This window comes from Hemicordylus capensis, chromosome 2 (genome assembly GCF_027244095.1).
Source record: "Hemicordylus capensis ecotype Gifberg chromosome 2, rHemCap1.1.pri, whole genome shotgun sequence".
Taxonomy (NCBI): Eukaryota; Metazoa; Chordata; class Lepidosauria; order Squamata; family Cordylidae; genus Hemicordylus; species Hemicordylus capensis.
This window is the reverse complement of record NC_069658.1, coordinates 380,731,421-380,756,541: the sequence shown is the minus strand read 5'-3', so window position 1 is coordinate 380,756,541 and position 25,121 is coordinate 380,731,421. Positions and strand designations below refer to the sequence as shown.

The following is a 25,121-nucleotide window of genomic DNA, read 5'->3' as shown; positions in this document are numbered from 1 at the left end:
CACAGGGTGGTTTGTGTGGTTGCTGTACATGCCTATCCCCTCTCAAGGGGGCTGTCCCCTTTGTGTAGTGTGGTCAAAGAGGTGGTTATTAACAGTGCACATCAGTGTAAATGGTATAAACAGGAGTCAGCTCCCAATGGGGTCTTGCTGCCTACACCACAGGCAGTAGAAAGTGCTAGGGCATCCTTTTGGTAGGCAGTTTCACATAATGGAAGCATGTATAGATTGAGGTCTTCCATGCCTGCTCCAACTGAGGGCATTGTCAGCATTTCACTCCAAGACTGGTGCTTACTATTAGTGCTGCCATGGACGCTGCGCGAGTGGCTAGCAGGGTTGTGTATTTCTGCTTTCCTCTCAGCTCCTTTTCACTCCTATCTTGTGCTAAACTGGAATAGAATAGAGAGAATTCTGCCGTTTTAGGCCAGGGTTGCTGGTTCACTGCCCTAATTAGAGTATAGGATTACTTGGACAATCTTTTAAAAGAGCTTTGTTTACTCTAATTGTATTGAAAGGAGGAGGATGCTTTCTCTGAAGAGTGAATTTCCCTTCTTAACTCTACCATACATTACTCAAGAGTTAAACCAGAAAAACCTGTCAATGCAGTCTAACATCTGATGACAATGCACTGCATTTAACATTTCTGCTAACGGTAAAAAAAAATTGCTACATAATTTGGCATAAGGCTCAAAAGCATGTCTCTCACACAAGCAAGGAATCACAATATTGAGGAGAAAATGATAAGCTTTTGCAGTGTTGTAAAACTGTACTCCTAAGTGATGGTTGACTTTTTTTTAAAAAGTGTTGAACCTACACACCAGTCTTTCTGACACATGCCCCAGCCACACTTTAGCCTTTGTACACGACTCCCACAAGTTTCTTTCCTGTTCCTACAGTGGGATATTCTGTCTCTATGAAGCAGCATTTCTTTTGCTTTGCTGCTGTCCTCCCTTCCTGCCTTTTAAAGAAATCTGACTACATGTGTTATCAGTGAAGGGAGTAAGATGCACAGCCTTCAGTGATCGTTTAAAAAAAACCCCACAACTAAGCCAAAACATCACAAAGTGGCAGGGCACTACTGATGGAGGACAGACTTATTACTCTGACTTCACCACCTACAAAAAGAAACCAGTAGATGAGTAGGAGAGGAGAGCAGAGCAGAGCCAGTCTTGTGGAGCCTAGCTAAGCAGGGTCCACCCTGGTTGCATATGAAAGGGAGACTAGAAGTGTAAGCACTCTAAGATATTCCCCTCAGGGGTTGGAGCCGCTCTGGGAAGAGCAGAAGGTTCCAAGTTCCCTCCCTGGCAGCATCTCCAAGATAGGACTGAGAGAGATTCCTGCCTGCAACCTTGGAGAAGCCACTGTCTGTCTGAAGACAATACTGAGCCGGATAGACCAATGGTCTGACTCAGTGTACGGCAGCTTCCTATGTTCCTATGTTGAGTGCTCCCATGCTACAGCTGTACAGCAGAGGAGGATAACACCTTCAAAGAACTATTTTTAAAAAGTAAATGATGTGGGCTGAAGGGGGCATTGCATTACTCATCACTAATTGCATCACAAACAATATTCAACAGGTGTCCATGATACTAATGTAACCCACAAGATTACTATTTCAGGCTTCAAGGAAGGGGATAAAAAAATCTCAGCAGCAGAAGCTAGATTTATAGCCAGGTTCAAAAATGGAATTTGGATATGTTCAATATTAAATGGGGGGGGGTTTAAGAGTATGTTTTATGGTTACTTTTTATACCTCATAATAACTACAGTATATACCCCCCCCCCTCTCTCTCACACACACACACACACATCTGAAACACAAGATGGTGAGATGACTGGCCCCTGCTCACAGAACAGAATCACTTCAACCACATACCACAGAGCAACTATAACTACAATTAATGCATTGAAGGAAGGATCATATTTTTCAAGATTCAAGACCATTTCCTTTTAGTATTGGGAAAATGTGAGGACTATGCAAGAAACAAGCTTGAGAGAAGTGGTATAGGCTGGGCACAGGACAAAAACTATGTATTGGGATCTATATACCACACCATTAACAATAAAGATCCATCAAACTGTACAAATATTTAATTTACCATATAAGCACATGGTAATCTATGATGTGTTTATATGGTAAGTTAAATATTTGAACAGTTTGATGGATCCTTATTGTTAATGGTTTTGTAGACTGGGCACAACCAATAAAGAACAAATGTGCATTTATTGTAATCAAGACAGAAAATTTGGTTAGTATAAAAACTTTGGCTTTCCCCCTGCATTATTAGCACAAAATGTTCCTGGTCATGATGGTGCCACTGCCAACTATTAAATAATGCAAATACCCTCTGTGTGCTGTTTGCCCTTCAAATGTTACCCTAAGGGAAGCCCCTTTCCTGTAAGCATCTCCTGTGCAGTGTGTGTGTGGGAGGATTAAGTGACCCAACTACATGAGTCCGTACTATGAAATCAGCATCTTGCCAGGGAAAGACCCATGCATTCAGCCTCTGCTCATGCAGTTTGGCCATTTAAATGTTATCCCAGCCACACAGGAACTGCTCATGGAAAAGGGCTCCCATGTGGCTAGCATAACTTGTAAACGGCCCTGGTGTTAATATTAAAAAAAACACACACCAATATTTGAATTACATGACAGTTGGCACCACCATGACCAGAAAAACTCTATACTAATAATGTAGGGAAAAGACCCAAGTTTTTATATTAACAAGCTGTTGTCTTGATTATGCCATTATACATTCAAGAGTAAACAATTGACTCAATTCCAACATCACATTTGTGATCTTCCAAAGCATGGCTTGGAGAACTGGGGAACGTGCCAATGGCTTATGTGCTCCTTCATCCCCCTCACTCTTGCTCACAAATTCCCTCCACCCTTTTCTAGTTTGCCTAATTAGAGTTTGCTGCGACATCCAAATTGGGCAGGGTATACAGCAGTTAGTATTAACCATCGTTCACCTCCAAACCATTATTTAAAACCATCATTTGAGATGGTTTTCAAACCATAGTTTGGAGGCAATCCTGCTTAGTAGTAACTGAAGCTTGCCCTATTTGGATCATATTCTGGTCAAGCAAACCAGAAGTGGGAGAAAGGAATCAGCACACAAGAGAGGGGGGGGGGAGTAAAAGAACCCAAGGTATGTTCTTGATTCTCCAAACTACTGCTAACATGACATCTACACAGAGCCAATGTGAGCCAGTCCTCTCTTAAAATCCTTCTCTCTTCTATGCTACTTAAATACAGAGAGATGACCTGGGTTAACTTTTCTATTGGGCTGTGTATACATGTACATTTATGCTGTCTTTGCACTACTGAAGGTAAGCACTTTCCTTGAAATGTCTTTCCCAAGCATCTCCACCATGCCCTTTCCCTCGCTCTATACCTCCAGGCCTTTGGCAAACAATAGGGAGTGGGTGCATCACATAAAATAATTACCAGTTCTGCCTTCAATAAACAGATGTAACAGATTTCAGTATTTAAATAGAACAGATAACACTTTTCCCAAGTATAAATCAAATGAAGAGTTTCCCTTTGAAAGAAGACTGGCATGATCAGCAAAATGCCAAACTAGCATGCAGGGCAACATTAAGCACATATTAGTCTAACCCCCACAATTTCCATTGACTTAAGTATTCATCATTAGCAGTTTTGTTATCCATGGTTGTAGGACAGAACAAAACCCCTGCAAATAATAAGGGCAACCTTATCTGCTGAATGAGTGGCAAGGTTTCTAGGGTTTCAGACAGGGGTCTTTCCCAGCCCTTTCAGGACATACCAGGGATTGAACTGGAGCCTTCTGTGTGCATGAGGTTGCCGGTTTGAATCCCTGCTGGTATGTTTCCCAGACTATAGGAAGCACCTATATTGGGCAACAGCGATACAGGAAGATGCTAAAAGACATCATCTCATACTGCGCGGGAGATGGCAATGGTAAACTCCTCAAAGAATGGTAAACTGCAAGGAAGCAAAGAAGCAGCACAAAATTTGATCCATTTCAAATAAACAAACACAGAGGAGTGTGTGAGAATTAAGGAGTGAGAGAAGAATCAATTTTCAATGGATAATTAAAATTCTTAATTTAAATTGGATTTTAATTGCAATTTAAATTAAATACAGTACTGTAATTATCAAAATTTTAAAAAATTGAATTTAATTAAAAATAAAATGTAATCAGAAAAAATAAACTTATAAAAGCGATAATTAGCATCTTATGAGGGTAGCACAATACTGCAAGAGGCTCCAGAAAATGGCTCCAAGAATGGCTCCTCAAGGCTTCCAATGGCTCCCTAAGGATACCAAAGGCTACCCAAGGCTGCCAAATGCTACCTAAAATGGCTTTTAGAAGAACAAAATATTCTAAGCATGAAGACCAAAGCACTCCCCCACCCTCCTCTCACAACCCATGAGCACATGCAGCAAGAGAACAACCATGGCACTTTCCAGATTACACCCTGCAACAGGGTCACATCATATCTGCGTACAGCAGGGTGCCATTCACATTTCCAATGCCTTGTTTTGAATTTAACTGCTGCAATATAGAGCTAGGACGTCGTATATCTGGCATTAAAAAGTTGCTGTTTTTTCAGGTTGTTATTTTCCACAAGACTGCTTCCCCTGCTGCTTATGTTCTGAATGCGACTTGCTTGAATAGAGGCATTTTGTTGCTGTTGAGCAGCTCATCTGGAAAGCGCCCATGTAAGGGCAGAACTGCAGTGCCAAAAACTGTGGATATGTGAAAACTGCAGATACATACTGCAGATATTGAGGTGGGTATATATTGCCCAACTGCGGATATGCCAAACCGCAAGTGCCAAAACTGCAGATAACAAGGGCCACCTGTACTGGCTTAGATAGGCCAATGGTCTCAGTAGAAAGCAGTTTGGTATACATATACTGGGGGATTATTCATCATTCAAAGAATGAATGAAGGGGGTTAGTCTTCATGGAGAGTTATTCATTCAAAGAGGAGCACAAGGGGGAGGGAGCAAAACTCACTGATGTTTCATCTTACCTCGCTATGCTCCATAGCTTTAAGCAATTCCCCCCCCCCGTCTTGTTCACTTCTGGTATCTATGTGGTTGCATTCCAGCACTCCAAGATATGTCCTGAGAACTGTTGGTGCACAGCTTGTATACATCCCAAGTGGAGTCACTAAGTATTATTTCACTTCCTTGTGATGTATCACATGATGTCTCAGCAAATATAAAGAATAATAATGGATCTGCTTCTAACCCAAGTCTCCAGCAGCCTGCTGCTTAAAACTGAGCCCTTTTCAACTGCCAGCAGATCTGAGGGAGTATTTCTTTGGGGCAAGTCAGCTGGATGGCAAGGGTTAGATTTCAAATGACAGACTGAATTTATTCACAAGTCATCCTTGGGCTACCCTGTGAAAATGTGAGTGGCATACCTGTGGAGAGCAACATAAAAATGTGCTGTGGAGAGAAGGGACAAGACAGGATACCACCCCCTGCCCCCATCTCTCGGAAAAGACTAGGGAGTTTTACTTACACACACACACACACACTCCAAAATGCTGTAGTTCCAAGCACATTTACAAGGGACTTACTTATGAGTAAAAGTGCTTGGAATCTGAATGCCAGTGTGCAATCCTGATCTTACTGAAGTCAATGAAAATATTTTATTGATGTTGATGGTGAAGCCTTAGTAAATAATAAATTCATTTAAAAGGAATTTGAACGACGAGTCAAATTCCAAGGAAGGAAATTTTTATTTTTTTTCTATATCAAGTTAAAAATTTGCAAATATTCAGGTTTACAGATTTATCTGACACAGTGTGGACCTCTCATTCCTTAACCAGTTAAATGAAGGAACAAAACTAAAAATAAATGTTCCAGTGTTAACGCCAAAAATACCCATCCTATCCATATCGGTTCTTCAGAAATGCTCAATAGTGCTATTACAGTCTTGTGCTAAACTACTACAACTTATTTTTAATCACTCATGCTCATAACCACTTTTGTTGTTTTTCTGGGATACACAAATGTCCTGCACTGGTCCATTTTGGTCATATTAGGCTAAAAAGAAGCGTCGTATTCACAGTTGTATAGAAGACAGGGAAAATCTTCACTCCCTATGTGCGAGGCTCTGAATTGTGCCACCCTTATGTTTAACCTCCAGTCACAAGAAGAAAACATGTTTACAGTCAAAAGAAGAAAAACCAGCTTTTTAAAAAAACTGTATATAGTCATACATTCGCAATAATAGAACAGACACAGCCACCTGCAAGAACTGAAAATGTGCTTCGTGGGGAAGGAAGGGTCTCTTCCTGAAGGAAGGGTCTCTTCCAGAAGAAATGTCCCATGGTTGTTCTAAGCAAACTGCTAAAAGCACAGATTTGCATAGCAAGCCTTTCCAATCTCTAGTTTTTGATTAACAAAAGGTGTTTCTTTGCGACTTCCAGGAGCAGCTCTGCAGCACAGACTCGCAGGCAAGGAACACAGAACCAAAATAGAGAATGATTCCGTTCCTCAAAGATGTGTGCAGCAGAATGTCACATCTCCACTTACCGGGCACCCTTTCTACTTTGATATGAATGTGAACACCATTGGCTTGATCTCAAGAGAACCAAACGGATGCAGAGATTCAGCATTATCAGATCTGCACTAATTAATCATGCTATATTTCCTATCTTCCAATCAGCTAGAATGCTTGAAATGACTTTAAGAAGCTCAAACCAAATAGTTCCTCATTGCCACTGCACTTACTCCTTAGGTTGTGTTTTCCTGTACCTATGGTTCCTAAGTTGGGCCTACTGAGTAATCTCTCATTTAAGTGCACCAAATGAGTCTCATTTGTGTCCATTACATCTACCTGACCCGATAAATGTCCAAAATAGACAATCCCTACTCAGGAAATCTTACGTGTACTTTATGTCTTGGGCACAGGGGCGTAGGAAGGTTGGAGTGGGCCCAGAGACAATATTTTAAAATGCCCCCCCCCCACTGAAGCTCAACTCATGAAGTAAAGAAATCTTAAATGAGGCTGAATAGTGGTAACAAAAAGCATAGTAAAATGTATATATAACCTATGTGCCACAATAGAACATCATTCTAAATTATTTTTAAAATTGTGGGCGATGCAAGTCATTTAATGGTACTAGAGAAAGTCATGCTGTTCTGGTAGCTCCAGGTCTTAATACTCACATTGGTTTTAGAGGATGAATACAACTGAAGGAAGCCCAGGCAGGTGTGCGCTGGGGTCAGTCATGTGACTTGCTTCTGGGGGCCCCCCAAGGCAGTGGGCCCCCAGACAACTGTCTCCCCTTGCCCTATTATAGTTACGCCCCTGCTTGGGCATGAACACTCTACCAGAGTGGCAGAGTAAATCTTTTGACACAGAAGTCACTTCTTAGTAATGCAAGAAGAGATGGCTGAAACTAGATTCTTAGTCATAATGCAAGGGGTCAGAAATATAATAAGCAAGGCAGGTGGCATGTTAGCCTGTAGTCAATGGACGCTCCTGTTAGTTCTTTGTTTCTAAAGAAACCAGAGCTCATGTCAGCTGGCAAAACAGGTTCCCTGTCATGGAAGCCATGCCCTTCAACTACCAATATGTGTGAGGTGGCTGTGGTGACTCAGTGATCAAGGAGGGCCATCCTCCATATGCACAAAAGCACTGTCCTATTCACCCGATCTACAAGTACAGGAAAGAAAGAGAAGTCCCTGTTCAAGATTGAGCTTGGCGCCGATGGGCGTACGCATACAGCGAGTTGCGACTTACCCATATTGTACCCATAGGGCGACTCCGTGGCTCCATCCTCCAGGCTAGCTAGGATCTCCCCTTTGCCCACGTCGCTGTCCCCCACCAGCAGGAATTTCAGCAAGAAGTCATAAGCTTTCACAGGGCTACCCACGTGGTTCATCCTCTTTCACCCCTTCCTGGTCTCACAGAAGTCTCTGCGGAGAATCAGCTCCCAGCAGCGCCCATGACCGGCACGGAGCGACCAGATGTGGTGGCACCAAAAGGGCGGCAGCAACAGCAGCAGCAGGAGATGAAGAGCGGCGGCAGCGGCACAGATGCCAAGGCATGTTCACACAACACACACACACACACACACACACACCCCAGTGGGGCACGTCACCAGAGGAATCGTCGGTATCTCGACACTCAGGCTGGCGCTGGCGGGCGAGGGCCAGGGGTGGGCGCGCTTCCCCACAGCCGCGAAAAGGGGCGAGGGGCTGTCAACGGCGCCGTCCGCCGCAGGGCACCCAAGCCGGCATGACGGTAGTGGGGTCGGCTTGCGCAGCCCAACAGCAGAGACCGAAGCCGAGCCGTGTCGTCGAACCAGGGCCAGAGGCAGCGAAAGAAGGCAAGGGAGGAGGAGTGGGAAGCGCCTGTCACGACCGGGGAGGGAGGAGTCGGTGGGGGCCAAGTGGCCACACTGGGATGGCGGGGGGCGCTGCTCCAGACAGAGCAGAGGTCGTCGAGGGGAGGCAGGGAGCCGCAGCGTCCCGACGAAGCAGCAGAGACCCCCGCGGACTCCTGTCACCACCACAGCACGTTGCGAGCCCGCCTCAAGCGCAACACCCAGTGACAGCCTCGCCCACCCGCCCCCACCCCCTGTTCCCATTGGGGCGCGGCTCCGGAGGTCACGCCTATCCCATCGCTGCTGTTTTTCATTGGTATAGCGGGACTCCCGGACCCCGCCCTCTCTAAAGCTATTAGTAAGCGCGAACCCACCTTTCGAGGCCCCGCAGCTCAGTTGCTGGGGTATTTCTTCGTCTTGTATTGGTTGGCTCCCGTGTCCGTCATAGTGGCGCAGGGGGGTGGGTGCGGAACGGCTGTGTTTATACCTCGGAGGATGAGGCATGTGCTGAGCAATTGAGCGTGGCCGCGGTTTGACTCAGCGCTGGGGCGCTACAGTTTCGATCCCAGCCAATACCAACCCTGGCTGGTGTGACAAGCTGCTGTGGCCGATTATTATAGCCAGAAAGAAAGAACGAACGAAGTCTCATAGAACAGGGAAAATTATGTCCTGTGCAATAGAATGGCCTCTGTGGGAAGTGGGAACTGCAGTGTAAAGAAGGAAATACGCCGATTAATACGCATAGATTAAGACTATGGGGTGGCGGGGGTGGGTGTCTTCTCCCCGGTGTTCTTCCTCCAGAGAGTTCAGGGTAATGTAGATGTAATTTGTCCACAAAACCACACTGCTGTGAGGATCATCTCTGACTTAGGAACATAGGAAACGTAGAAACATAGGAAACTGCCATATACTGAGTCAGACCATTGGTTCATCTAGCTCAGTATTGTCTTCACAGACTGGCAGCGGCTTCTCCAAGCTTGCAGCCAGGAATCTCTCTCAGCCCTAGAAAGGTGATACCACTTTACCACAAAACTGGAGACCAATAACCCTCACAAATATTGATTACAGAATCTTTGCCAAAATCCTAAATAATAGATTGGCGAAAGTGGCCCCTAAATTGGTCCACAGCTTGCAGACAAGCGCTATCTCGGGAAGAAAGATGACAGACTCACTGTGTCTGCTGAGAGAACTTTTTTACTCTATACAGAATGAAAGTTGGAAAGGTCACCTCCTCTTATTGGATCAAGTTAAGGCCTTTGACAAAGTGAACCACAATTATCTGTGGACATTGTTGAAAGCTAAAGGTATACCACCCCTATTCGTTACTTGGATACAGCTGCTCTATACGAATGCAAAGGTGACACCACAGATTAATAGATGGCGGGGCGACCCAATCATTTTGCAGTCGGGTGTTCGCCAAGGATGCCCACTGAGCCCATTACTTTATGTTTTTGCCCTGGATCCAATCCTGATCAGGATTCAGAGAGAACCCCATCTGCAAGGACTCTCGGTCTCTATCCCTCCGCCCTGTGAGATCTTCCCGGGAGGGAGGAGGAGGAAGAGTGATGGGATAGCTGAACCACCTGTCCACTCAGAAACACATTCTGAGTTTAGGGTAAAATTTGTAGCTCATGTCGATGATGTTACATTACTGTTATCGAATGAAAATGAAATCTCTGTAATACTAGACCTCTTCTGGGAATATGGCAAGATCTCAGACTCAGAATTAAATGCTGACAAAAGTATATTTGTTAAAATGGACCCCGGACGCCAGCAACTCTCATGCCTACCCATCTCTGAATGTAAAAGCGAAGGGGCCCCAGAGTCCAAACTGAAGTGGGTAGATACAGTAAACATTTTGGGGATTGAATATGGGATTAAGGAAAAAGTCAGGGGGGGGGGATTGGACAGATTGGGAAGAAAAAGTAATGCTTAAAATCACCATGTGGAAAAAATAGAGCCTTGCTATGTACCAGAAAGCGGTTTACATCCGGACTTACCTGACTACCCCGGTGCCTAACCTGGCGGTAGTCTATCCTCCCCTGCTCGATCTCCTTCGGAGAGTTGAAAGCCAGATCTTCCGTCTAGTATGGCACACAGCGTCCTTCCCTTTGACCCGTGCGGTAACATTTAAGGAGGTTGAGCGGGGAGGCCTAGCCCTACCTGCCCTGCAACCCTATTTTGTAACTGAATTCATGTCCTACAATTTTTGAAACTGGATTTTCATGAATGTCCATAATATGTCCAACCTCCTGCAAAAAACCTGGGTCTTGCTTTTCGCTCTGCGTTGGCGCAAGTCAGCATGGGGCATAGCATGGTGGGGGAAAGGATCTTTCAATGGTAATATCACACAAGTATTAAAAAGAGAACACCCAGACTACTTGAGAGATTTGTTATTCACACTTAAAAAATGGAAGGTTGAACCGGATCTATTTAAAGGATCCTCCTCAGTTAAGCAGCTAAGGAAAACAATTTATGGAGAGATTCTAGAAGTGAGTTTCTTAAAACCTGATTTAGAACGTAAACGTGACAAACACCGCACTTCACAGTACTTGTTGCAACCCGATCACCCTATCGCTCTCTTTAAGGAGAAAAAAGTCCCTTTCCATTTATGGGAAACAAGGTGGTGCTTATACCACCAAGTACTACCACTTAATGCAGCTAAGCCATGGCTCCCAGAGGACGAGCAAGAGTGTCCTAAAATCACCTGCAAACAGAAAGCTAGTGAGCTAGGTAAAACATTCAGGGAAACCCACTCACATTTCTTAAAAGAGTGTGTGGTAGCCAAAAGAGTGTGGCAGGGAGTAAGCAAGCTGTTAGAGTGGCCTGATTTGGAAAAACAGACTTGGATAGAACCAACCTCGGGTTTGAGCGATAGAACCTCTTTTCGAGGTCCCAGAAAGAAACCTTAAAGGAAACGGGACGGAACGGGTGCCCTCATACTAGGGAATTGGAATGTTCCCCTTCTCGTAATCAGGTTAGTAAACCTGTATGTCATTTATGCAATGCTCCTGCATAGGAATAGGGAGGGAAGATGCGACCAAGAGGTTCACACAGATGAGACAGTAAATCTCTTCTGGAAAAGTTTGTATGGTTATGTGCAAAAAGACAAGAGTATCTCTTCTAAACAGCAATGGGACAAATTATGGAAATGGATGTTGGACGTAAACCCCCCCCATTACCTGATGTGCCTTGTAATCCCCCACCCCTGAGTTACAGTACTACCTGCATATACTTCATAACCCTGTGGGTTTCCAAATCCTTGTGTGTAAATCTTTGTAGATATATCATGTACAAACAACCACTTTGTATATAATTGTGCTTTGGCAACATACTGTATGCTTTGGTAGTTTGTTGGTTCAATAAAAAAATCTTGTCCTATAAAAAATTCTTGTCCTATCTTGGAGAAGCCAGGAAGGGAACTTGAAACCTTCTGCTCTTCCCAGAGTGGCTTCATCTCCTGAGGGGAATATCTTGCAGTGCTCACACATCAAGTCTCCCATTCAGATGCAACCAGGGCAGACCCTGCTTAGCTATGGGGACAAGTCTTGGGGACAAGTGCTTGCTACCACAAGACCAGCTCTTCTTTCCTGACCTGCTCTCCTCTCCTAAGACTTGCCACTATTAGAGCCAGAATCCTGGATTAAAAGAATATTTGGTCTGCTCCAGCAAAGTTGTTTTTATAAATGACATCTAAAATTGTTTGACAGGCAGCAGGATACTCTTATCTGCGATATATTATTAGTTACTAAACCTATTTTGCTTTATTAGCAAAAGTGTCCTGTAAAACTTTTAAAGTTGTTTTAGCTTATTGACCTTGAACTGAACTGGACCGTTATATATATATTGTATCACTTTAAAGCAGGCACTGCAGGGCCATTTGAACACAGACACCTTATTTTGCCTCCTCCAACAGTGCTTTCCATGATTGTAAGAAAAGAACATATAGCAATAGCACTTACATTTATATACCACTCTATAGCTGGAAGCTCTCTAAGTGGTTTACAATGATTTAGCATATTGCCCCCAAACATTCTGGGTACTCATTTTACCGACCTCAGAAGGATGGAAGGCTGAGCCAACCTTGAGCCCTTGGTCAGGATTGAACTTGTAACCTTCTGGTTACAGGGTGGCAGTTTTACCACTGCGCCACCAGGCATATATGCATGTTAGGGGAAAACACTATGTACTATAAACCAGGATTCAGAGGATGGTCTTACAGTTAGGTTCAGGATCCAAATCAAGCAAATAAATATCCGTGTTACTCAGCTTTCTTGCATTTCCCCTACAATAAAATCTAACTCTTTTTGATGTAAATAAACTCATCTCAAGCCTAAGAACAATTTGACAATGAAAGGGGAATTATAAAATCTCTTTACACTGACGAGAGGGAAAGGATGAACCTATCTGTTGGGGATGGTTTAGGGCTAGGACATTTTGTGATTGCAGGCCTCCAAGTGGAATTCTCTGATAATCCTTTTAATGTGGCCACAATGCACTATAACCTTGCATGAATTGCAAATATTAAATCACTTTTTCTTCATCATATTAAAATCTCAGGCTATTAGTACTCAATAGTGAATAGTGCATTGTCCCCTGGGTATTATCTAGGTCTGTGAAAATATATCCAGAAGATTCCAGTCTATACATTATTTAAGTTAAGCAGTGGGTTTTTTTAAAGAACTAACATTATTAACCATGCACCTTGTGCCTCTCAAGATAGCAAACTTAAGTAAACAGATTTCATAAACTAAAACTGTTCACGTAAGCACTTTGTACTAGTTTGATTTGAACATTTTAAATAAAAATATAATAATGCAATTTCTGGTGTGCAAAACAGGAACAAAATAATAACTAATGACATGGTTACTATTGCACATGAAATGTATCTTCATAACACTTTTTAAATTTCTGTCAATGTTGTGCACCATTACATATTGCTTGCGTACTTCTCTCATGTTAGTAGTTTCTTTTCTAATAGGTCCTTACCTGAATGTCTACTTTTCAGTATCCTCCTGGGAATACAATAGATTGTTTCCTGAATAAAGTCCTCTTCCAATATTTTAGGAATTTTTTTTTTCCAGGATAATAGAGTCTATGGTAGTGTCTTCAGTGACAAATTAAGTTTTTGTCTGTGATCTAGTTCTGCAGGTGCATACACATACCTGATCACGTATACATGGAAACTGTACTATATATCCATGTCACCTGTTTTTCCTTTTTAATCTGGACAGCAACAGACTAAAATGTGTATTTAATTTTCTGCAGACATATGCCTGAAGGTAATATTCCATTCTATAAAGCCCATGCCCAAATATCACATTACTAGATTCCTCTCTCTTCTCTGATACCAATACGTATTGATTGTAATCTTAATGTCAGTAGTTACCAAATGGGGGGAGGGAGAGCTATGTTATACTTGAGGATATGCTTATGTTTGATCAAAATTTAAAATATAGTATCACTGGGAAATATTAATGATGATAAATTATCTTATAATATATAGAAATATATGCAAGTCAAATTATTATAAGAACTATAATCTTTTTATAGCTCATCTCTTTAGTTTCCGTGTTGGGTCACTTTATTGATATTTTAAAATTTCCAGCTATTGGATATTGTGATTTCCAAAACAATTGCAAACATGTAAAAATAGCTAGTATTAAAATTGCAAGTGTTTTTATTATTATTATTATTATTATTATTTTACATTTATATCCCGCTCTTCCTCCAAGGAGCCCAGAGCGGTATACTACATACTTGAGTTTCTCTTTCACAACAACCCTGTGAAGTAGGTTAGGCCGAGAGAGAAGTGACTGGCCCAGAGTCACCCAGCTAGTTTTATGGCTGAATGGGGATTTGAACTCGGGTCTCCCCGGTCCTAGTCCAGCACTCTAACCACTACACCATGCTGGCTCCTGTATCATTTTAGTGATACAGCAAAATAATTTGACAAGCAACTTGGCCTAAGCAAATATATTCTGAAGTTCCATTTATTTATAATAAAATAATTTCTAGTTTATTAATTTAATAATAGTTTATTAATTTAATTTTCTAATATAAATTTTAGCAATTTTAATTTAATTTTCTAAATTTAACATTTTCTAATTTTAATTTCTAGTTAATTAATTTAATTTTCTAGTTAATAGTATACTTAGGTCACAATTGTATTTTAAAACAACAACAACTGTTTGAATGTCAAAGGATTGAGTGTAAGCCTCTTACTGCCAGCAGAATCTGAGGTACACCTTCACCTTCTCAGGTACACTGGTGTAAATTCAGCTGGTGGAGGTCCCAAAATGGCTGGAGACATGGGTGGGGGGGGGGAGAAACATGCAGTCAGATCCAAAGACCATGTGTTTTATTTTGCCACTGACCAGTGTGTGTTACTCTCTATTTGCTCTCTACAGTCAACCCCATAAATGAGGCAGCAGAGGGTCAGACATATGCCACATGTCTCTACAGAGGGTTGTCGTTGTTGTTAAGCATAGAGGTCAAATAAGAAAATAATTAAAAATATATATGTTTGGAATGGCTGGCTATGGAACTCTGAAACCAGGCACAGTGGTAGCACAGGACAGCAGGACTCTATGTACTAAGTTTGAAGCTGATTGGTCAAGTGGTTTATTTTTAATATTTTTTTTAGACAGGGAGGGCATTTCACTATTTAAAATTTTCCATGTCGATCTTGTGCCAGGCTGCAATTAGCCACCGGGTGTCAAGCTTGTGCATGATTGACAGAGAAATAAAAGAACAAAAAAATGTGAAGCACCCTCCCTGTCTAAAACAATTATTAGAAATCAAACAATTGACCTATTGGCTTCAAATTTAATATACAGAGCCCTGCTCTCTTGTGCTACAACTGTGCCTGATTTCAGACTCCATGGTCAGCCCTTCCTAACTTACATTTTTTGTTTCTTGTTTTCCATTGACCTCTATGTTAAAAAAAAAAAAACTTGTGGCTGGCTAGAGACATGTGGCAGCCTTGTACAAGACCCACGACAAATTCATTTTTAAAAAGATGTCAGGTTTTTCAGGAAGGAAGAATTTTTAAAATGACAGAAATTACAAAAATAGAAATGAATGAATTAAAGTTGGTCCCAGGGCACAGGAAACAAGTTTGCCCAGAGTGCTAAGATGATATCATGTCATCAGACTCGCGGCAAAGTCACATCTCCATCTCATCTTGATCCACTTTATATGTGGGGTCTCTCCACGCATCAGAATCATACTCTGCAGAATGACAAGGTATCCCAGGAAAACATTTTTTGGACACAGATATGTTGAGTTAAGCTCCATTCATAAAGATAAAACCTGAATAATTCCACTTGCTATATGAACAGTAATTTGCTTTCTCAGTAATGAATTCAGGCTTAATCCTGCCCTCATATAAATGTATGTGTGCAAAAGTTTTGTAAAAGCCCTTTGTGAAAAAGCTCCTGGTGAGAGTGGGTCAGCCTATTCACGGCTCATAAACAATCATGTGACTACTAGCTGCCTTAGTGAATAAGGAGATTAGATTGGGAGGAGGCTGGAGGAATAATAAGGCTGCGGGATGGTCCCTCACAAAATAGATGGTTTTGCACAATTGCGTATTGCTTCCCCATGGGGGCTTGAACTCTTGCCTGGAGGAGGCCTGTGCATTTGCTATATATGCCTGCCCGCCCCTTCCCAAGGGGGCGAATTTCATTTGCTTTGTGTTGTGTGATCAAAAAGGTGGTTATTTGCAGTGCATGTATGTGTGAGCTTATGGAGGATTCAAACCCACCTACTGTATGTTGGGGCCTTGTCAGTTCTCTATTTCCAGACTTTTGCTACCTGCACCACAGTAGCTCAGGCAATAGGAGGTGCTGTGGTGTGGCATCCTTGCATAAGGCAGCTTGGGAGTTATTCACACATGGCTTCATGCTGTGGGGTATCAAGTAGACTCAAGAAGTGAATCTACTTTGCAGTAGATTTGAGGCATTTTAATTCAGGGGATTAAAAGGACCATTCACATAGCCGTCAGCTCCTTCCCGCATTCCCTGCAATCTTTCTCCTTTGTGCGTTCCCACTGCTTGCTCTGGGTTTTTTCAAGCTGGCCTCTCAAGGAATACTAGCTCCCCACACTTAACAGGGAAACGACATCTCTAGGCAGATTCTTGGGGATCGCCTTGATGTCTCTGGTGCAGGAGTGGCTGGGGGGCAGGGGGGAAGTAGGAGTCAGCCCCACGCAGGCCAGGCCCAGCAGGCAGGAGAGAAGGAACTGCCCCTTGGCAGAGATAGAAACAATGCCAATATACGTATGAATGGAACTTCTTAAATCACTTCATTAATATAAGTCACTTATTATAATAAAACACTGAATATACATGAATCACTTTGACAAGGTTTCGCAATAAGTCCTTGTTTCCCAATGAGCTTCCTCAGAAGTGAAAGAACAATTGTTGTGTCCCAAACATGATAAACTTTACATCCTCCCTGGTGTATAGAGTTCTTCAAAATATCCTCTAAAAATGTTTCTTCAATTCCTCCAAAGGGAGTGTAGGTTGTATCCAAACATTCTTAGATTTCACCAAGGGAGTTAAACAGAGTCCTTATAAATACAAAACACAAACCATACATAAAAGAAAACATTTACAAAACATGAGAGAAAACATTAGCAACATACTGAAATTCATATGTTTACATCAAAGATAATTACCCAAAAGGTGCAGCAGGTCACAAGCTGCAGCCCAAGCTGACACCCAGTCTTATCAAGCCTGATTGGATGAACTGACCAAGCTGTCTTACTCCAGTTTTATAACACTCTCAATCATTCTCAGCTGCTGAACCTCCTAATCAGCCACTCTCTGGCACTCATCACACTTAATTAGGGCACCACAATTACAAAAAACAGGATAAGTCTAAATTTGTGTTTAAACCATAAGGTGACAGGGAATTTAATCTGTGTATATAAAACGATTCTTGTCTGTTTAACCATCTTACTGCATCAACGTTACAGTATCTAAATTTTTCTTTTCTAAAGGTGGAAATCACCACAAATTTAAAATCATCAGGCTGATGACCAGCTAGCAAAAAATGTTCTGTGAGTGGTGCCTCTAATACTCCGTTATTTATTCTGTAGTAATGTTCTAAAATACGTTTTTTAACCGGATGTATGGTGCAGCCAACATATAGCTTTAAACATGGGCACATAATAACATATATGGCATAAGCAGAATTACAATTGGAGAAATCTTCCACAGGCTTAACATAATTGCCAGTAGGGTGTTGAAAGACTTTAGTGGGCAATGAACACTTGCACACAGCACACGTCCCACATTTGAAATGGCCCTTAACCCTTGACATAACTAACCTCTCCTGTGGCATATCAGAGTGTATCAAATAGTTAAACAAACTTTTATTTTCCCTGAAGCCAATCAGCGGTGGTTCCTCACAACCTGGAATAATATTAACCAATGGCCAATATCTGAGAACCACTTCTTTAATTTTATTACTTAGTAAAGAATAATTCAATCCACATGTAATTCTGCGTGGTATGGACTTATCTTTGGTCTGAAATAAACATCTCCTCTGAATGCTATCTGCACATAGTCTCACTCTCTTAATAATATGCCAAGGATAATCCCTATTCAGCAATTGTACCTCAAGCATCCTGTCAGATTTCTTATAATCAGAGTCCAGGGTGTTATTTCTTTTTAATCTGAGGAACTGCCCATAAAGTAAATTATCTTTTAAATAAGATGGATGAAATGATCTATAATGTAAATATGTATTACGGTCAGTCTCCTTGGTATACAATGATACAGAAATACGATGGTCAAATCCAATATGTACATAGACATCCAGAAATGAAACTCTGGATGAACTTATATGACTCTCAAATTTAATCATTTCATGAATGTGATTAATCCATTCAATAAACGCCTGGACCTTCTCTTTATCCGAAAAAATAATAAAAATGTCATCAATGAAACGCTTATACAAAAGCAAATTATCAAAAAATGGATTATTATCCTTATTGCAAATAATATGGGATTCCAATCTTCCCATGAAGAGATTAGCCAAAGATGGGGCAATAGGGCTACCCATCACCACACCCGGAATCTGCATAAAAAATTGTTGATTAAATCTAAAGTAATTCTTCTCTAAAACTATATCCAATATTGTAACAAAAACCAAGTGGGAGGATTTTTAACATGTCTGGAGTCAAATGTGTCTTCTGCCACTGACAGAGGGCTTCTGCCAGCACTGCAGCTCAGCCATGGCCTGGCATGGAGAGGCACACTTCCTCCTGCCAGCTGCTGGCAGAGTTTCCCTGGGAGAAGGCGGGGGCTGGAGCAAGATGACTCCCTCTCAGTGGAGATCATGCAGCGGCTGCTGCTGCCGCCTCCTCGGGCTGCTTGCTGGACCTCCTGCCCCCCTGCAGAAAGCTGCACTCCTTTCTGCCAGGCGTGGGGGTAAGAGCAAAACTGTGCAAGAGATGGAGCACGGGCGGTGGGGGGAGCCTTGCCTCCTGGGGATTGTCACCAGGGCTGGGTAGAGAAGGAACATGGGGCTCTGGAGGTATGGAACATGGCAGAGGGGAACCTGCAAAGAAGGCAGTCCTTTTCCTTTGGTTAACCCTTTCCCTGTCAAACTCAGATCAGTGAGTTTGGAAAGAAGCCGAATTATTGGCAATGGCCCCTCCACACATCTCAGAAAAGCGTCGGGACACAACAGAAGCCTCAGGGTTTGTTTGTTTTTGAAAGCCGCTGAAGATAGAGGATTTTTTTTAATGCCAGATGACATACTTCAGGCTAAGCCAGAATGCGCAGCCATAATTCGTGGAAAAACAGAGTCCTGTCTGTATTGGTCCCCGATAGCCCGCAGTGACTTCTGGATAAATGCTGCTAATATGTGGACTGGCACACTGAATTCCAGAGAAGATTCAAACTAACAGCCATGTGAGTAAAAGCTGCAGGTTTTTCTTGTGTGTGGTGTGTTTTCCTGTTACTGTTTGTGGGGGTCCAATCAGCATACTCCCCCATGATTGGTGCATGCTGTCAGTGTGGTCATGGAAGCTTGAGGAGTGGCTGGGGGTTGGGCCTTTCTTGGTTCCTTTCTTCAGCCCTTCTTTACTTCTCCAGTCTTGTGCCAGACTGGAAGGATCCTGACTGCATTAGGCTAGCTTAGCTGGATTTCCCATAATATTTAACTGGAGATAAGTGTATTTAAATGGTGGTTATATAATTGGTCTTTTCTGATGTCCTTTTCATGCCAACAACTCTACACACTGGAATGTTTCCTTTTTCCTGAGCTATCTTTCACTGATCTTTGACCTTCAGTTGGAATAAGCTTCTTGGAACATGTGCCCCTCCCAAGCCCAGATTTGTTATTGCAGTTTTTAAATGTTCTTTAGAATATGCTTGCACTTATTTAACCTATTAGATGTTCAAGAAGATCTAAGTAAGGGGTCTGCTGATATTCATTTTAGAATTAGCATTTTCCATCTGGGAACAAAACTAAATAATTGTTTAGTGGAGAGGATTAAAATATAATTCTAAAATCCAAACTTTTTATTTTTTGGTCTTTATCTAAAGCAACTCAAGATTAAGAACAGAAAATAGATGACCTATTTTCTTCTTAGAAGACATAGGCAACTTATGAATGTTGGATAAAATAAAAGAGGCAATTAGGCAGCAATTATTGCTGATGGATTTGTGCTGGATTGCATGTCTTATTCATTATTTCTGTAGAATTTTTAAGGTGCAGAGTTCTTAATGGCAATTGTCGTGGATTATGACAATACGTAGTCTTGTGGATTACGGCTCCAATTCTATGCATTTACTTAAGAATAAACTATTGAGCTCGGTGAGACTTATTTCTGAATAATCATGCTCAGATCAATTGGGCTGCATGCTATTAATAGTTTTATTGTAGATGGGCAACTGAGACAGAGGAACTGATTTGTCTGGGGCCATTCTGTGAGCTCATAGCCCAAGTGGGATTCACTGGAGAGTGTTCTCATATTATTGTGCTGGCAAAATAAAACTCTGGTGCTCTGTCTGACAAAAACAGGGGTGTGTATCAAGCATACTTTACCCCTTATGGTCTGTACAGAGTATGTGCAGAGTTGTCTCTCCATGCTGAATCAACCATGCTTTTTTCATGCACAATTTAATTATAGTTATCAGTTGTTTCTGTTTTAGCTGAACATGCAGAAAAGGCCAGATCTTATGCACCTTAATCTGGAAATGGGTTGGGTGGACCTTACTCCAAAGAAATGGATTGCAGGGTTCATGTTTTTGGGGCGATGATTGTGATCCTTGGTTGCACAGGGAAAGGGCTATCCTTTCTCAAAAACCAGCATGGTTTCTAATCTGTTATCAACTTCTTCCATAGATCTGAGAACTGATCTACAGGTTCAGAAAAAGTATGTGGTACAGCCTTTCTGAGACTGTACTTCAAAAAGAAATAGGGAATTGTATGGTGAATGCATTTCTATGTAAAAATGCACAGAAGCCTTGTTAAAATGCCTGCATTCTTCATGAACTATTTTTTTAAATCTACCCAGAGACCTTGAGTAAGAAAATAACACTCAAACACACTAGCATAAACATGCATAGAGTGGGACTTCCAATCTAAAAAGATATGAGATATTTTCCATTTATATATTGAAACCAGCAAATAAAGGCCAGCACATACCAATTACCTTATCTTTTCTGGCAGATATTGTCAGTCAGTATGCAGCTGCTGTCCTTTTTTATATTTGGTATGTACATATTAACTGATGACTCACCAAATAATTCCAGCCCAGGAAGCCAGCTGCTCTACAAAAATAAACCTTAATTAAACAGAAGGTTGACCACTAAGGGGGTGTCCCTGGAATGTCGGTGTGTGCCAGAAAGACATCCTCATTAGGGTGGAGAGAGGGAGGTGTTGGAATGTATGTCAAAAATTGGTTTTTGAAGCTCAGTACAGCAAGGAGTGATGTGGGCTCTGAGTGATGTGTAAGGCGGAGGGATTATTATGCACAGAGCAACTCTCAGATCCGTTCCTTACAGTTCAGATTATCTTTGTGGGGTTACCTCCCTCCCTTCCTGATGGGATGGCTTTAACTCATACTGAACAGACCTCATGAGACTGTAGTTGTACGGATGACAAGACAATCATATATGTGAAGTGCTTAGAACACTTCAAAGTGCTTTTTAAAATTTCTTGCATATATATCTGCCTTTCTACAAAAATAATCAAGCAGGCTAATAATATAAAGGCTAATAATTACGCCAAGATTCTTCTTGCTTTTGTTCTTCTTGTTCTCCTCCTCCTCCTCCTCCTCCTCCTCCACCACCACAGCTAATCAGTTATATTTACTAGTAACCAACAGTTATCGGTCCAAAAGCTTAATTTCATAGTAGATGATTTTTATAGAGCCTCGGGTCCTAGAATAAATATGAGTAAGTCAGAAATTATGTTTCAAAATGTTCCTCCTCAAGTACAATTAGCATGTACGAAGAGCTTAGGCTTGAAGATACAGAGAAAAGGAATTAGATACCTTGGGATATTTATTATGAGAAATCCTGATAAACTGTTAACTGAAAATTATTATCTGCTACTATTGACTCAAATTAAGTGAGATTTAAAGTATTGGAATAATAATAATAATATTTAACATTATATGGTAGAATAGCGGCTATAAAACTAAAAATTGTTCCTAAGATATTGTTTCTTTTTCAGAATCTTCCTATAGCGCCACCATCAGGAATATTAGCAAAGATAAGTAAAGAGTTGAAAATATTTGTTTTTAAAGCGACTAGACCCAGGGTACCTAGACAAATATATGCATGTAAGGTAAAGGATGGGGCCTGGGGCTCTCCAGAATTGAATATTTACTTTGATACATATTGTATTACACAACTTATACATATGCATCGTGACCCCCCGGTGAAGTGGGCAAACTTAGAGATAATGTTACAGGATAATTTACACAAATTGCCTTTGATAAATAATTTCGGTAAGGAGAAGAAAAAACAAAGTAACCCTATTATTAATACAATTGAGATGGTGTGGAAAAAATGCAAAATAAGTTGCTTCCAACAATGTCACCCTTATTAGAAATTAAGACATATATGTCTGCAAATATGTCCTGCTGTCAAATTTGAACATTTTGTAGTGAGTTTCGCTGCTCCAACCTGAGATTCGAAGGTGGCAGTGTTACGTCCGACTGTGGACGCTGTCATAACTGTGGTTTTGTGCTGTTTCTGAAACTGAAATCTGTGACCCAGACCCACTCAGTAATGCACCTGCTCCATGCCTGCCGTGCTTCTAGCTGGCCGCCTCTTTGAACACTTGCCCCACCCCTCCTTCTCCACACTATTCAAGCTCTTGCCTGGCAATAGGGACACTGCCTTGTCCTATCTCAAGCTTCTAAGCCTGTCAAGGGGGAAAGTTACACTGGGGGATGCCCACTTTCCACTGTGTCTCCTGTTCCCCTCTCTGGCAACCAGAAGACAAAGGGGACAGGATGGCAGGACGGGCACTATGTGTTTTGGTCGCCAAAAATAAAATGATAAAGAAGTATGTTCACAAGCACATGCAGTCACAGCGGCACCATAAACCAGGCAATCCAATTAGATTGCTGCAACGATAATATATGGCAGGGCAGTGACACCCGGGGTCGGGTTTAAAAGGCATCCCCACCCAGGAATTATTGAATGTGTCTGCTCTATTTTTTGTACAATAAAGTTGGGGGAAGGGGGACCCAGCCCCTTCTCCTTGGGTGCAAGCATGCACTCTATGGCATTACTCATGGGAAGAACCATCCTGGGGTACACAGGGATTGGGCAGAATAGTTAATAACGTGTAACAATGTCCCTTCTCCCAAGGACCACTCTCTCATGTGAGTGAAAGGCCATGAAGACATGCATGCGGGCCAGATGGAAGATGCTGCCCAGCATGGTTGCTTGATACAAGCAAGCCTTGGAGACGGGTCACGATGAAGCAGTCCAAGCAGTCCCTCTGCCTCTCTGGTCATCCATTGGCACATATCCATGTTTGCTTTTGCCTGGTACAGTGACCATACTTTCCTGGGATCTCTGATAATTGAGGCTCCCCTCTCCTGTGATTCCCTGCACAACGCCAGTTCAAACCCTAGTTTGCTCACATGGCACCACCTGGATACATGGAGCAGCCACTACTGCTTGGGAGTATGAAAGGGTTTCCTAAAGAGGAGGGATCACAGTATACAAGTTCTATTACTTACCAGAGAGAACAGGAGCCCTGCTCAAGCAGGACCCCCTTGATTTGGGTGACCTAATTAATGAGAGTGCAGTCTGCTGGAGGACCAAAGGTTAATGAGCCTCTGGTCCTCCCCAGTGGACTAACCCTCTCACAGTGATAATCCCTGGCCAGCAAGCAGACACAGGAACAGGAGTGTGCTTGGGTATTCTTGGGTTGCTTTGCCAGGGTCAGCCATTGCACAAGTATCCTTGGTCACAGTGGACCAAATCCCAAGATCCTTTGCCCTACTTCATATACATAGTCTCTCCTAGGAAGTCATCATGATCCCTTTCTAGAGTAACAGAAAAATAGTGCTCCTATGCACCACTTCCCCCCTGCCAGCCCGGTGCAAGAAATTGTGCTTGTGTAAGACTGTTTTTGTCCGGGGCTCTTATGAGGGTGGCTGTGCAATAGCTGGCAGGAGAAGGGCTTAAATGCCATTTAATACAATACAATACAATACAATACAATACAATACAATACAATACAATACAACAAATATTAATATACTGCTTTTCAACAGAAGTTCCCAAAGCGGTTTACACAGATATAAATAAATAAATACAATGGCTCCCTGCCCCCAAAGGGCTCACAATCCAACCCCCCCCCCCATAAAATAGACACCAGCAATAGCCACTGGAGGGATCCTGTGCTGGGGACAGATAGGGACAATCTGTCTCCCCCTGCTCAGTAAAGAGAATCACCACTTTTAAAAAGTGCTTCTTTGCTCAATTAGCAGAGGATTTAAAGGGATTTAAATGCTCTTTCCCTGCTGAGGATGGGTGGTCCATTCCAAAAAAGCATGATCACGCTTGGCATGCCCCCTTGAAGATCGTGGCCAATGGCTGCCACCCTGCAGCTGTTCTTCTGACGCCTTGCCCACAGTCTGGTGATGCGAGTGCTACAGACCTTGCTGGGATGCAGCCTCAGCAGACCAGGAAGAGGGAGAGGCTTCCCTACCCTGAAACTGGGGGTTGCTGGGCTAAGGTTGGACAAATGTCTGCGATGTGATTCACAGTTACAAAAATTAACGTTGGTTTCATCTACTCTCTGTTTGCTGTTATGTGTGAATAGGGCCAACATTTCCCAAGATTCTTCCACTGGTCTGTCTTTCCCATCCTCTGGTTGTATATTGATCATTATGAGGTCTTTGTAGTGACTTCTGGCTTTTTTTTCTGTTTTTGTTCTGAATATGGGGAAAACATATCGGATCTCTAGGTTAGCTAATTGCGGAAGTGCCAGTATCCTGTGGCTGGTGTCCAACCATTCCTGATCCATTTAAGTGGTGACTACTTGGCATTATGACAAGTATATTATTCCTGTCTTGTCGTATGGATTTCTTGTCCTGGTGGGGAATCATGTCATTTTCCTCTAACAGAGAAATTACATACATTTTCCAAATAAAATTTGTGATCTTGCATCCTCTCTCAAAATATCAATGAAAAGATTTATATTTGCCCATTGCATCCTCACGTAAAGTGTGGTGCTCACTTACATTAAAATCCAAGTATCCTTCACTAGAGCTGGTCTAGCTTT

The 25,121-nt window shown here is 42.2% G+C and overlaps 1 protein-coding gene and 2 long non-coding RNA genes across 3 annotated transcripts in view; 1 reads left to right on the top strand and 2 right to left on the bottom strand.

Moving 5' to 3' along the window:
• RAB40B (RAB40B, member RAS oncogene family) overlaps positions 1-8,576 on the bottom strand; it is a 39,064-nt gene extending 30,488 nt beyond the window's left edge. Inside the window, exon 1 of the mRNA XM_053300612.1 lies at positions 7,757-8,576. Coding sequence (XP_053156587.1) covers positions 7,757-7,898 — 142 coding nt within the window. The 5' untranslated portion in view covers positions 7,899-8,576. The remainder of the gene's footprint in view (positions 1-7,756) is intronic.
• An 8,057-nt stretch (positions 8,577-16,633) lies between these two features.
• LOC128342898 (uncharacterized) lies at positions 16,634-17,083 on the bottom strand. Its single transcript, XR_008315241.1, has 2 exons — positions 17,026-17,083; positions 16,634-16,917 (listed from the first exon to the last, which is right to left on the bottom strand). It is a non-coding gene; the product is annotated as an uncharacterized LOC128342898 (long non-coding RNA).
• Positions 17,084-18,831: 1,748 nt separating this feature from the next.
• LOC128345000 (uncharacterized) lies at positions 18,832-25,018 on the top strand. The gene is made up of 2 exons (XR_008316174.1): positions 18,832-19,270; positions 22,044-25,018. It is a non-coding gene; the product is annotated as an uncharacterized LOC128345000 (long non-coding RNA).
• Positions 25,019-25,121: the final 103 nt, after the last annotated feature.